We start from the raw sequence: 10,934 nt of genomic DNA, 5'->3' as shown, positions 1-10,934 counted from the left end.
CATAATTTGTCGGACCCTTCTACTACTGAGTTGTGGTTTTCTATTCTTCATGGGGCGCTCATATTTGTTTCCTTGTCACACGTTCGTGAAAAAACGAATAACACCTGTGTTTATTCCATGACTTTGCTCAATATTTACCATCTTCCCTATTCGAAAAAATGGCAATAACATCAAAAATCATTTGAAAGGGTAATAATAAGATTAACAATAATAGTAATAGAAATGATAATGACCAATCATAACAAGAATTTATAATTATAGTGGCTTTTTATTTTTTTTTTCAAGTCTATTATTTTGTTTATTCCGATGGAGACTTATTAAGAGTTCAGAAACCATTTGGACAAAAATCTCTTCAAGTTAATAAAATTTTGTATACGTGTCTACGTGTGCCCGTCGATCGCATTCAATTTAGGTTGAAATTTTCAACCCTTAGTAGTCGTATACAATGAAATATATGAAGTTCATATATTTTGAACTGCGGTATTAGATACATATGGTGTACGATCCTCGCAGTAGATAGCGCTATTTAAGCAATAGCGAAAATCAGACCTGAAAAAAATCAGGCCTGTACGGGATTCGAATCACTGACCTCTGCGATACTAGTGCAGCGCTCTACCAATTGAGCTAACAAGCCAACTGGGAGCAGGCCGTTAAGTTGATTCGTAATAAACCCGTGAAAGTGGTAAATCAGATACAATGAAATATATGAAGTTCATATATTTTGAACTGCGGTATTAGATACATATGGTGCACGATCCTCGCAGTAGACAGCGCTATTTAAGCAATAGCTCAATTGGTAGAGCGCTGCACTAGTATCGCAGAGGTCAGTGGTTCGAATCCCGTACAGGCCTGATTTTTTTTCAGGTCTGATTTTCGCTATTGCTTAAAACAGCGCTATCTACTGCGAGGATCATACATCATATGTACCTTAGTAGTCATATAATAAAATGCTTAAAGACTGAGTTTAGTCGGGCCGGACAGGAATATTTGGCTCGCGTACGTCATGACCTCGAGCCAAATATTCTCCAGTCCGGCCCTCCCACTCAGTCAATAAGTACTTAATATATTGTATAGCTAGCAACGCTCGTGGGCAATATGAGGCGAATCTTTGTTCTTATTGGTATGTTTAACATCATATTGTTTTCCATGCTTTTATTCTCCAGATGATTTCATTTATTTTTTAGTTATTGGTACAAAAGGTTCTTTGACGGAGTTTTGATGTTTTATTAAGCTCACACTTGTGCCGCGTGGGATTTATTGTACACTGCCGGAAACTTGAAGCAGCAAAGTAAATAAATCGCCCATAGTGCTTTGGCAAGAAAAACCACATCTTTTAAAAGAAATATGCTTTCGGCGGGGAAGACTTTTGTTGGAAAGGCAAACATGGTTTTCCATTTTCCTCTTTACGGCATAAACAGACGCAACTTGAATAAGATCCAAATGCAAATATGTATTGCAATGAACTTTTTAATTTCCGCTATTTCTGCTTGACACTTAAAGAAAGTTCAATTTGTTTGCAAATTCTACGCTATCGGCTCTTATTTAAAAAACAGACGTGAACCGCGGAAATATGTCTGTCTGACATCTTTCGGCGTCAAAGAAAACTTCGCAGCCAGTTTCATGGGAAGATTAACAAGTGCTTGTAGAGAACCATCCCTCGTTCGTACATGCTAGGTTTAGCACGCTTCTGAATACTTTCCGGAGGAAATTTGTTGCGGACTTCGTTTCGTATTTCTTGACTCAGAATTTGGATTAATAAGCTGACAGTTCACTGATTAACTTCTCTTGGCCCGCTTGATCATCCGGAAGAGTTTCATTTAAGTTTGCAATCACGCCTTTCTACAGTGACAATGGATTCCGCCGCAGAAACTCAGTTCAAGAACGCTTTTCAGATTCTTGACGCAGTATTCTTGGCCCTCGGGCTGGCAAGCAATCTCTTCGTCTGTTTTATTATGACTCGGTGCAGCTTGGCGAGGAAAAGTATCTCCAATTTTTACATTCTCCAACTCTCTGTGACGGAAGTTGTTTACAGAACAGTTCTGGCTGCTCTGAAAATCTACACTGTAAACGGGAAACGTCATTTGATTTCGGACACTGAATGCAAAATATTGATTCTTTGGCCAGAGGCAATGTGTGCTGCTATTTTTATTCTTCTCGCTGGAATCGCCATGGACCGCAAAAAACACATCATAAATCCCTTAAAGGCTATGGCAATGGATAAACACCGAAAGACAAGGATTGTTTTCATTTGGTTATTTGCACTCACTATATCTATTCCCACGTCTTTAACTGCTAGCGTCAACCCAAGATTGCAGCTACAAAATAGCACCGAAGAACTTCTACTTCTTTGCCTTCTGCCACGTGGCCAGTTGTTAAGCAAAATCTCATTCACTATCTACTCCTTGTTCGGTTTTGTTGTTCCATTAGCAATAATAGTACGATCTTATTACCAAATATATATTTATCTACGAGAAAGGGCTAAAACGCGAAAATTAAATGCGTCTTACATAAGGTCCAAATACAGAGCCCTGGGTATGATGGTCCATATCATTCTTAGTTTTCTTTTGAGCTGGGGACCTGTCATGTGCAGCAATCTTGCAACAGTTTACGGTGCTACAGTTCGAATAGGAGATATTTCAGTCAAGCACATTACAATTTGTATTTCGTTAACTAGTTCTATTATTAATCCAGTGATTTATTCATTTGGAAATGTAAATTTTCGATCCGAGGTTGTCAGGACCTTTCGAAGTTTCATTTTGAAAGTGCGCTGGCAAAGAGACCTAAGATAGGAAAAGGAAAAAAACTGACGCTGTACTTTCACATATGATGCACGATCCTCGCAGTAGATAGCGCTACTGCGAGGATCGTGCATCACATGTATCTAATACCGCAGTACAAAATATATGAGCTGTACTTTCAATTAGCTATAAAGTTGGTTGAGGAGTGGGGTGAAGTTTAGCTACTTCTGTTTTTCAAAAAAGAATTAGTGAAAAATATTCAAAGAGGAAAGAAAATTTTCAGGAGCGGCAAATGAGAACCTAAAGTAAAAATGCGCAAACTGCCAGAAGCGCGGGAAAACGCGGGTTACCAGGTCGCAACTGATTGGTTTAAATTTTGAATCTGATTGTGGCGCGAGTTTTCTGAACCAATCACGAGACGAAATAAAGCAAAATAATTAGTCCTGAATAACTATAGACATTCAGTTGAAAACTACTCTATTTCAACCCGTGGCTGATAACACAGAAAAAAATTATCCTCACCGATGAATTGCAATCTAAGAGATTGCTGAAAATTATGCCAGTGGAAAAAAAAAAACAAAAACAAAAAAAAAAACTCAACTTTGACGGGGGATTCAAACCTGTGTCTCACTAAGTAATATAAACAGAGCAGGCGAAGGACACTGTGATATATAGCTTATGTAAACATACTTCAATATAGAGCATGTACAAATGTTTTAAATACATAGCTTAGGACGCTTACAAGAGAACTTTTAAAACTGGCAAAATTTAGATAAATGAGACGTTAAACGTTTGTCTCATGATGTAGAGTCAGGCCATCACGCTCTTGAACGTCTCAATTACTATACCGCTACTCTTCATCAGGTGACGAAGTCAAAAGTATACGTATGATATTTAAAGTACCTTAGTTTACTGTTATTTGCGTGTTTTGGCGCGTTATTATTGGTGCTTTTCGATCCTAATTATTCAGATTCCCGGCGATTACTAGATGTTGTTTCCCTATAGGTCCGATTCCTGACTGATCAGTTGTTTTGCTTTTTTGTCGTTGTTAAGTTGGCATCCAAGCTTCGGAAACTACGATTTCGTTGTCTCTTTGGATTTAAGATGTTATTAATTAGTACGAAAGCTTATGTGGATGGCTTCCTTTAACCCTATGTGAACCTAAACCTAACGCGTCCTATTTCATTGCATATGTAGATGACACTTTTACCATCTTAGATTGAAACAATGTTGACGGCTTATTGCAATGTTTATAATTAGTCGAGAATGATAACACCATTCCCTTGCTTGACACGTTCTGACCAAAGAGATCAGTTTAGAACCTCTTGCTTGGCCGTGTTAGCCTGAAAAGGCTGAATGGATCCAAAATTTCCGGTTAACTACTCTCTTTTATGCGCGAATCCTTTTACAGGAAAACATCCTCTTCTTTGAGGGGTCAGTATGGCCTGCTGGTGGACTTCTTTTCCGCTAGATATTTGATGAATTTCCTCGATTAAGAAATGATATCCCTGGCCGATTAGGCCGCCCAGTTGTTAAACTGCGCAGATAACGCAATACAACAGATAAATCTTCGTCATCTAGTAGAAAAGTGTTAACAAAATGTCCTGCGCTATCCACCAAGAGATTTATCTGGTGGAGAGCTAGCGTTAATCACCCTTCGAAAAACTGGAGTCAGAAGACTTCTCTCGTTGGTTAAGTGACCTCGTCTTTTGATCAAATTATTTATTCTTGTTGGCCAAATAACTTCTTCTGTTGTGGAAATAAATTCTCTTGCTGGTAAAATAACTTCTTCCGTCGGTCAAATCACTTTTCTTGGTGACGAGGTGTAACCGTTTCCCGGTGGTTATAAAACAACCTGTGCTCCTAAAGAACAGGTACGAGTGCGAGCAATCGCTTAAGCCGCGGTAGTTCTATCGCAAAATGGACGTTATTTTGACGCTTTGTGCTTTAATGTCAACTCTCGGTGTCCTCAATGAAGCAGCAAAAGGTATTTTGGATAATTCATGCCAATGGTGATACGCCCAGGAGGCGGATTCCATTTCCTTAGCTTTTAATAGTTCTTAGTATGTAGTATCAAAAAATTCTGCTACTAACCGAGGAACCAACTAAAAGTACTTCTAGTATTTTTGCTGCCTTTTTCCAAATTTGTTAGATTGATCCCTGACTCTATTTAAAACCGAATAAGCTTTCTCTTTTTTTTAAGTATTAACCGCAATTGATGGATAAAAAATATTGAAGCTGTCACATTTTTTTTTTTTTTTTGAAATAACGTACCTGATTTACAAGAAGCCTTTTAAAGAGGATCTTAATGGGGCGATGATTTTTACGGCTAACGGGTAAAATCTTTGCTATTTTACGGCTAACCCTTCATTTCTTTCCATTACGTTTAAAGTCAAATTTCTTCTAGTAAGTTTTTCTGCCGTTTTACGGCTAACGGTTAAGAACATTGAGGCCTTCTTTAAATGTGTTTAGAGACTAAATTAAATAATTGCAAGGACGGAAGAAAATCCCTTAAGAAAGATGCTATTTTCTGTTTCACCATTGTAGTTCGCGAGAACGCATGAACTAGCAATGTTTCCGAGTGTTACTCTATGCGAACACGAGTAGCAACCGTGGAGAAATCTGAAGTATCAGTAGTAACGGCTCTTAAATGGTGTTCAAGGCATGTTCTAAGAGGTTGACTTTAACGACAATTAAATTTTGCAGATACTGTAAGTCTTGTATTTGCCGGAGATATCAATTTTTCGGACCCGGTTCGCTCTGATGTCAAACGTCACCTCTACAGTTACAACGACACCCTAAAACGGGTGATACATTACATCCGAGAAGCCGACATCGCCTTCGGAAACCTGGAGTCGCCCTTCGTTCCCAAGCGAGCGCTGTTCAGCAGAGTCCTGGTAGCGAAACGATTATTTCTGAAGGCTGAAAAGAAAAGCGCCTTAGCTTTGAGGTTTGTATTATTTAACACCTGGTTGGGGCTATTAAAAAAAAAAAAAAGTCTTTTGGATTTATGGTACAGAAGAGGTGAGCAAAATTTCCCATAACGCATGGTACAGTTTTTTTTTTTGAGTGTGATATCACATCAATCATTCCCTCATAAACTACGTTCGAGAATCTTTGAGGGTCTATCTTTGACTCCAAAGACGGTGCGAAGACAGAGTTACTGAAGCCAGTACAGAGCTGAATTATTCTATAGCCTATCACTAAAGTAATCAAGATGAAGAATAAAAAAGAAGGACGACATCACATGGAACCAATAAGAATTCAAAACTGCCTGAAGCGCGAGAAAAAGCGACTAGCTGTGGCGCAACTGGTTTAAGTCTTGCAATTGATTGGTCGATGGGGTTGTCCCAAGTCTGTTTAACCAATCACAGCTTGAAGCACTGCAAACTGATGCACCCCAGATTGATTTCAACACTCCAAGCATTTTTTACTTGAAGACTAAAATTAATGACCTTGTATTTGAAATATATATAGATTAAAAGTTGGAAAAATTCCTAACACAAACGTGACGCAGATATTTATCATTCCTAAATTTTACAAGGGCTTAAGGAAATAAAATGTAGCCGGTACTCAAATTTATCTTTGCCAACAGTTTCGCAGGATTTGATGTGATGACATTAGCCAACAATCACTTGAACGACTTTGGTGAGCTTCCTGTGGATTTTACAGTTAATGCACTGAGCGAGATTGGAATAGAAACTGTTGGTGTTACACGTGGACCTTACAATTCTCGTCAGGTGACAGCTGATTTGGCTTAAATTGCTATCAAAAGTTTTTAAAGAAGAAGTGTATTCTGAAACTTGGAAAACCATACAATTTTAATCTCCATCAGTAAAAGAGTATTTCTAAAATTGTCCACTAATCGCTTTAGCTATTTCGCAAGGGTAATCAAACTGATTAAAAATTGTCTTCCAATGCTCGCCTACATGCAATAACGTTGTCTTAGAATAAACCAAAAAAAGGAGTAAAATTATGAAAAAAGTCAATGAAGAATTTATCTGTATATAAAACTAATCGAAAATTTTTCATAGAATTCGCAATGGAAAATTCTTTCAAACTTCTTTAGAGTATCTGCTGTTACCTAGAGATTTCAAGTGATTCCAAAAATGAAAAAAATCTATATCCCTAGCCGTATCTTTAAATTCTATTTTAGTTAATTCCTGTTGGCTTCCCTTTTTTTTTATCTTTTTTCTTTTTTCAATGAAAATGCTTTTGCAATTGGGTAAATGTAAAAATTTGCTTTGGAAGGCGCCATTTTGAAAAACAGAAAACTATCTCGGCTACAAACAGATCACAAAGTCACGGAAAAAAAGGAGACTATTGCGTTACAACTGAAACGGCCAGGTTGCTGAGTAAGACTTAAAATGGCGGCCCTCGTTGTAAAATTTTTAGCCCATTCGAAGACTAGTTTCGACGGTTAGGTTGACCTTAAGTTACTCTTAAGGAATCTCAATGCTTGGAGAGTGTGATAATTTCAGATACCCTTCTTCAATGGCGGAGGTGGAAAATAAAGACCTTTCATAGCTAATGATCAAGAAATTTTACGAAGAATTCAGTGGCAAGGGGTGGTTGCTTTTGGGTTTTTCCGGCTCTAAATGTTTTCAAAATAGATGCACTTTGATTGCCAGATTACTTAGTAAAGGGACAGTTTGAGGTTTCAGGTTTATTTTGTTCTAGTCTCTCGATAAATCCCGAGGACTTCTTTGACCCGAATGGAAAAATTCGTCGACGGTTTCCTGGCTTAATGAATAGGGAAACTGAAACCTTCCGCTTCTCGACTTGTGGTAACGCGGTACTTTGAATAATAAATCTGGTATATTGGTGTTCAGGTTCCCCTGATCCTGGAGAAGAAGTCAATAAGGATTGGGGTTCTTGCTTACTGTGTGACTCAAGGTGGCCCAAGAACTAAAAAGTGCTCAGAGCTCCGGAAAATGTTCCAATCGGGAGCTGCTTTTTATCAGAAAGAGATCGCTACTGAGGACATCAATGGCTTGAGGGTAACGACTTTCTCCTATAATCTATCTTTTAAACGGTTCTGTTACCTCATTTGGTGATTGCACTAGCTGTAACATCAAGAAAACACCTAATAACTGGAAAAAGATGTTATTCTGTCTTTTCATACGTGTGGAACAAGGAAAAGGTTTAAGTCCCCAGAGGAATTGTACTTCAGACCTTTGGATTCAGCGCTCTAATGTTCTACCAAAAAACCACAGAGATTCTATAGTGAGCAATACCATCCGGCACTTATGAAACACATGTCCTACCTAACTCAATGGTAAGATCAGCAGCATCAAAAGCCTCTATATCATTGCTTGACTCAAAGTTTACTGTCTTTTTCGTTCTATTTCCCTAACAACTGATTCAAGTTGTGAAAAAGTTCCATAACATGGAACGAAGAACCGCTAACGTTAGCTTTGCTTCCTAAACTGTGGCTTATTTGTTCAGTTGTTTGCAGCAACCTATCAACCTATTGCAGCTGGGAAATAGATCTGAGAGACTGAATTCAGTCGGGGAAACAGTGTATTGGAGGTTCAATCCTCGTCGAGGTTTGAATTCTTTTTAGGGTTGCGCTGGAATTGCTTCATTAGCAAACTACCGAAAGTAATCCAATATTGCTTTGGTTTAGATTCACTTTACTCCATCTGTGATTGGTCTAGAAAACTCACGCCATTCTCTCAACCAATCAAATGCAAAACCAAAACGCGTTTTCCCACGCTTGAGGCAGTTGGTGTGTTTTTACTTTGAGTTCTCATTGGCTCTTTGTGATGTTTTCTTTCCCTCTGATTGGACGTTGTGGTTTCTCTGGTTTTCGCTCACAACAATCAATTGCAATGCGATCTAACGGTCCAATGGACAGTGTGTATTACTTTAATTTTTGTATCATTTGTGTCGAACTAGACCAAAGATTTGAAGAAAAACTAGGATTCTCCTAAGGGCTCTTTGCAAACAAGCGATGTGGATGTATCTTGTACACGATAGAAATCGTCTTTAATTTCGTGTCTACTTGTTTGACTCGATGACTTTTCTGACTGACTTTTCAGTCAGCGGTTAGCGGACAAGATGGCTGCTTATTTCTTCGCTGTTGAGGAAATTGTAGTCAATTTGAGTCTAGTGCTCTGTAGCGTGTGATATATTGTATCTGTTTAATATTGTGAGTATCTACCAGTATGCCGTGTATTTAATATACTGGTAGTTTATCTTTGTGTTTATCTTTGTGTGCGTTTCTGTGTTTCTTTGTTTTTGTGTCCCTGACCTAGACATTTAAACATCTTTTCTTTTAACTGGCTGCCTGGCATTTTTAACTCTTAGGTTATTTTGGGCAGCCAGCGCCCCTATCATTGTCTGTACTATTATTATAAATTTTTCAGTCTTGTATCATTTTGGGGTGGAAAAAAAAAAAATTAAGTTGTCATTGTTGTTGTTGTTGACTCACTCAGGCAAAGAACGTGGACGTGATCATTGTCCTGATGCACTGGGGCAGAGAATACCATCCCCGAATGAACAACCTGCAGAGAGAGGTCGCTCGGCATCTGACGTCACTCGGCGTCCATCTGGTCATTGGCAGCCATCCCCACGTACAACAACCCCACAGCTACTATGACAGCCGATTTGTTGACTACAGTTTGGGAAACTTGCTTTTTTTCCATGACTATACTCCAGACAAGAAGAAAGTAAGCATTACTTCCGAGTATAAAATGTTCGTAACGAGTCGTTGTGGAATTTTAACGGTCAAAGAGCCCCTTAATTCCGATTTTATCATTGCCGGGAAATGTACCATGCGTCTTATTACGCCCCAACTTAAAAAAAAAAAAACCAACCCGATTTTGTTAAATAACGAGTTCAGATTGTGTCCTGGTCGAGTTTCGAAATGCACGCGAAATTCAGTTTATTTTAATAAACAGAAACCAGACATGAATTATTTAAAATAAGTATTAATCGGAAAATCTGAAAACTGTCCTAACTTCTAGATAACAGTTCCTTTCAAAGCTCTACGGCAAGGACACCTCATTCGCGCGGAAGTTTCCAGGTATTGATGACCATTGTCTGTTGGTTTGTGTATATAGACAACAACTATTAATTCAAAAGAATAAAACAGAGATGAATGAACCACAGAAGGAGCGTGGAGAAGAAAGTCACTCTTTCCCATGTCCCTGGCAATTGCGCCGTTAAAGACTAGGTGGCCACGTTACTGCGGAATTCTTGGATACAAATCGTACCAGAGGACAGTTTGTCTCCGTCTTCGTCATCATTACAACCACTATTTTACCACAATTGGCAGTAACGTCGCGATCTGATTGACCAATTAGCCTTTGTCGATAAGAGTACAGACAACACTGCTCGCGACAACGTGACGTAACGTGTCACGCACTGAAAGAATCGTTTCAGCTAACGTCAATATTGTGGTAGAAAACAAATCGACAGTGGTATAGTGTGGTCTGTTCTCTTCTCGACAACGATATTCGACGTCACAGTGGTAAAATTTTTTTGTGAACCCACGAGGCGTATTTTAACCAATATGAAGGCGAATATCGTTGTCGATGAGAGTACAGACCACGCGAAACCAATGTCGATTTGTTATCTCTAACTATCATAATTATCATCACCATTTTTTAATTCCTTGATTTTCCTTTTCATAGAAATGGGATAATAAAAGTGCAATCTCTACCTTATGAGATCAAGATTAACAAAACCAACCACTGCATTCAGCCGACTCCTACGACAAACTTTGAATGGTCTGACGTATGTGGACAAGCCGATAAGGCGTGTTTGAGACACTGAAACTTGATAGTGCTGCGATATAACTGTCCAGGGAGCTTCTGTACATGCTGTCAGGCCCTACAGTTGTACCCAGTATTAGTCAGCCATTGAAAGGATTGGTCGAGAGCAATTACTCTACAAATGACAGCAAAGCTGAGAAAAAAAATCAACCCACTGAAAAAAAATGGAGTGCGGATATTGCTGTTATTCTTGTTGCTGTTGATGCTTTTGTTTGTTTTGCATAATGAGCTGCGACTTAAATGGCACAATTGCCCATACAAATGCGAAATGAAATAATTGTCCTGTTTGGAGAGTCTTATTAAGAATGAAGTTGGCTGTATGCAAAACCCTAGAACCCAATATGATCTGTTTGTTACTTCTCCCCTCTTGCTGCAAGACATTTCCTTTTACATCAGTAACGAGAATTTGGTGTTA

The 10,934-nt window shown here is 38.6% G+C and overlaps 2 protein-coding genes across 2 annotated transcripts; both read left to right on the top strand.

Moving 5' to 3' along the window:
• Positions 1-932: 932 nt before the first annotated feature.
• LOC111342879 (neuropeptide FF receptor 2-like) lies at positions 933-4,252 on the top strand. The gene has a single exon (XM_022950007.2). It carries the CDS (start codon positions 1,851-1,853, stop codon positions 2,787-2,789), a length of 939 nt encoding a protein of 312 aa, XP_022805742.2. The 5' UTR covers positions 933-1,850; the 3' UTR covers positions 2,790-4,252.
• Positions 4,253-4,360: 108 nt separating this feature from the next.
• On the top strand, positions 4,361-10,810 carry LOC148743248 (uncharacterized). Its single transcript, XM_088725009.1, has 7 exons — positions 4,361-4,725; positions 5,445-5,688; positions 6,334-6,478; positions 7,571-7,738; positions 9,179-9,412; positions 9,710-9,768; positions 10,379-10,810. Exons 1-7 carry the CDS (start codon positions 4,659-4,661, stop codon positions 10,518-10,520), a joined length of 1,059 nt encoding a protein of 352 aa, XP_088581135.1. The 5' UTR covers positions 4,361-4,658; the 3' UTR covers positions 10,521-10,810.
• The last annotated feature ends 124 nt before the right edge of the window (positions 10,811-10,934 follow it).

This window comes from Stylophora pistillata, chromosome 1, assembly GCF_964205215.1.
Source record: "Stylophora pistillata chromosome 1, jaStyPist1.2, whole genome shotgun sequence".
Taxonomy (NCBI): Eukaryota; Metazoa; Cnidaria; class Anthozoa; order Scleractinia; family Pocilloporidae; genus Stylophora; species Stylophora pistillata.
Note: the sequence above shows the minus strand (reverse complement) of the source record. Positions and strands in the feature narration are given on the sequence as shown.

What these genes read in the sequence shown, in the direction of transcription:
- LOC111342879 (XM_022950007.2), top strand. Translation starts at nt 1,851, where the DNA reads ATGGATTCCGCCGCAGAAACTCAGTTCAAGAACGCTTTTCAGATTCTT.
- LOC148743248 (XM_088725009.1), top strand. Translation starts at nt 4,659, where the DNA reads ATGGACGTTATTTTGACGCTTTGTGCTTTAATGTCAACTCTCGGTGTC. An exon ending in GACCTTACAATTCTCGTCAG is followed by an intron (nt 6,479 to 7,570) that starts GTGACAGCTGAT and finishes ATTGGTGTTCAG; the next exon opens with GTTCCCCTGATCCTGGAGAA. An exon ending in ATACTCCAGACAAGAAGAAA is followed by an intron (nt 9,413 to 9,709) that starts GTAAGCATTACT and finishes CCTAACTTCTAG; the next exon opens with ATAACAGTTCCTTTCAAAGC.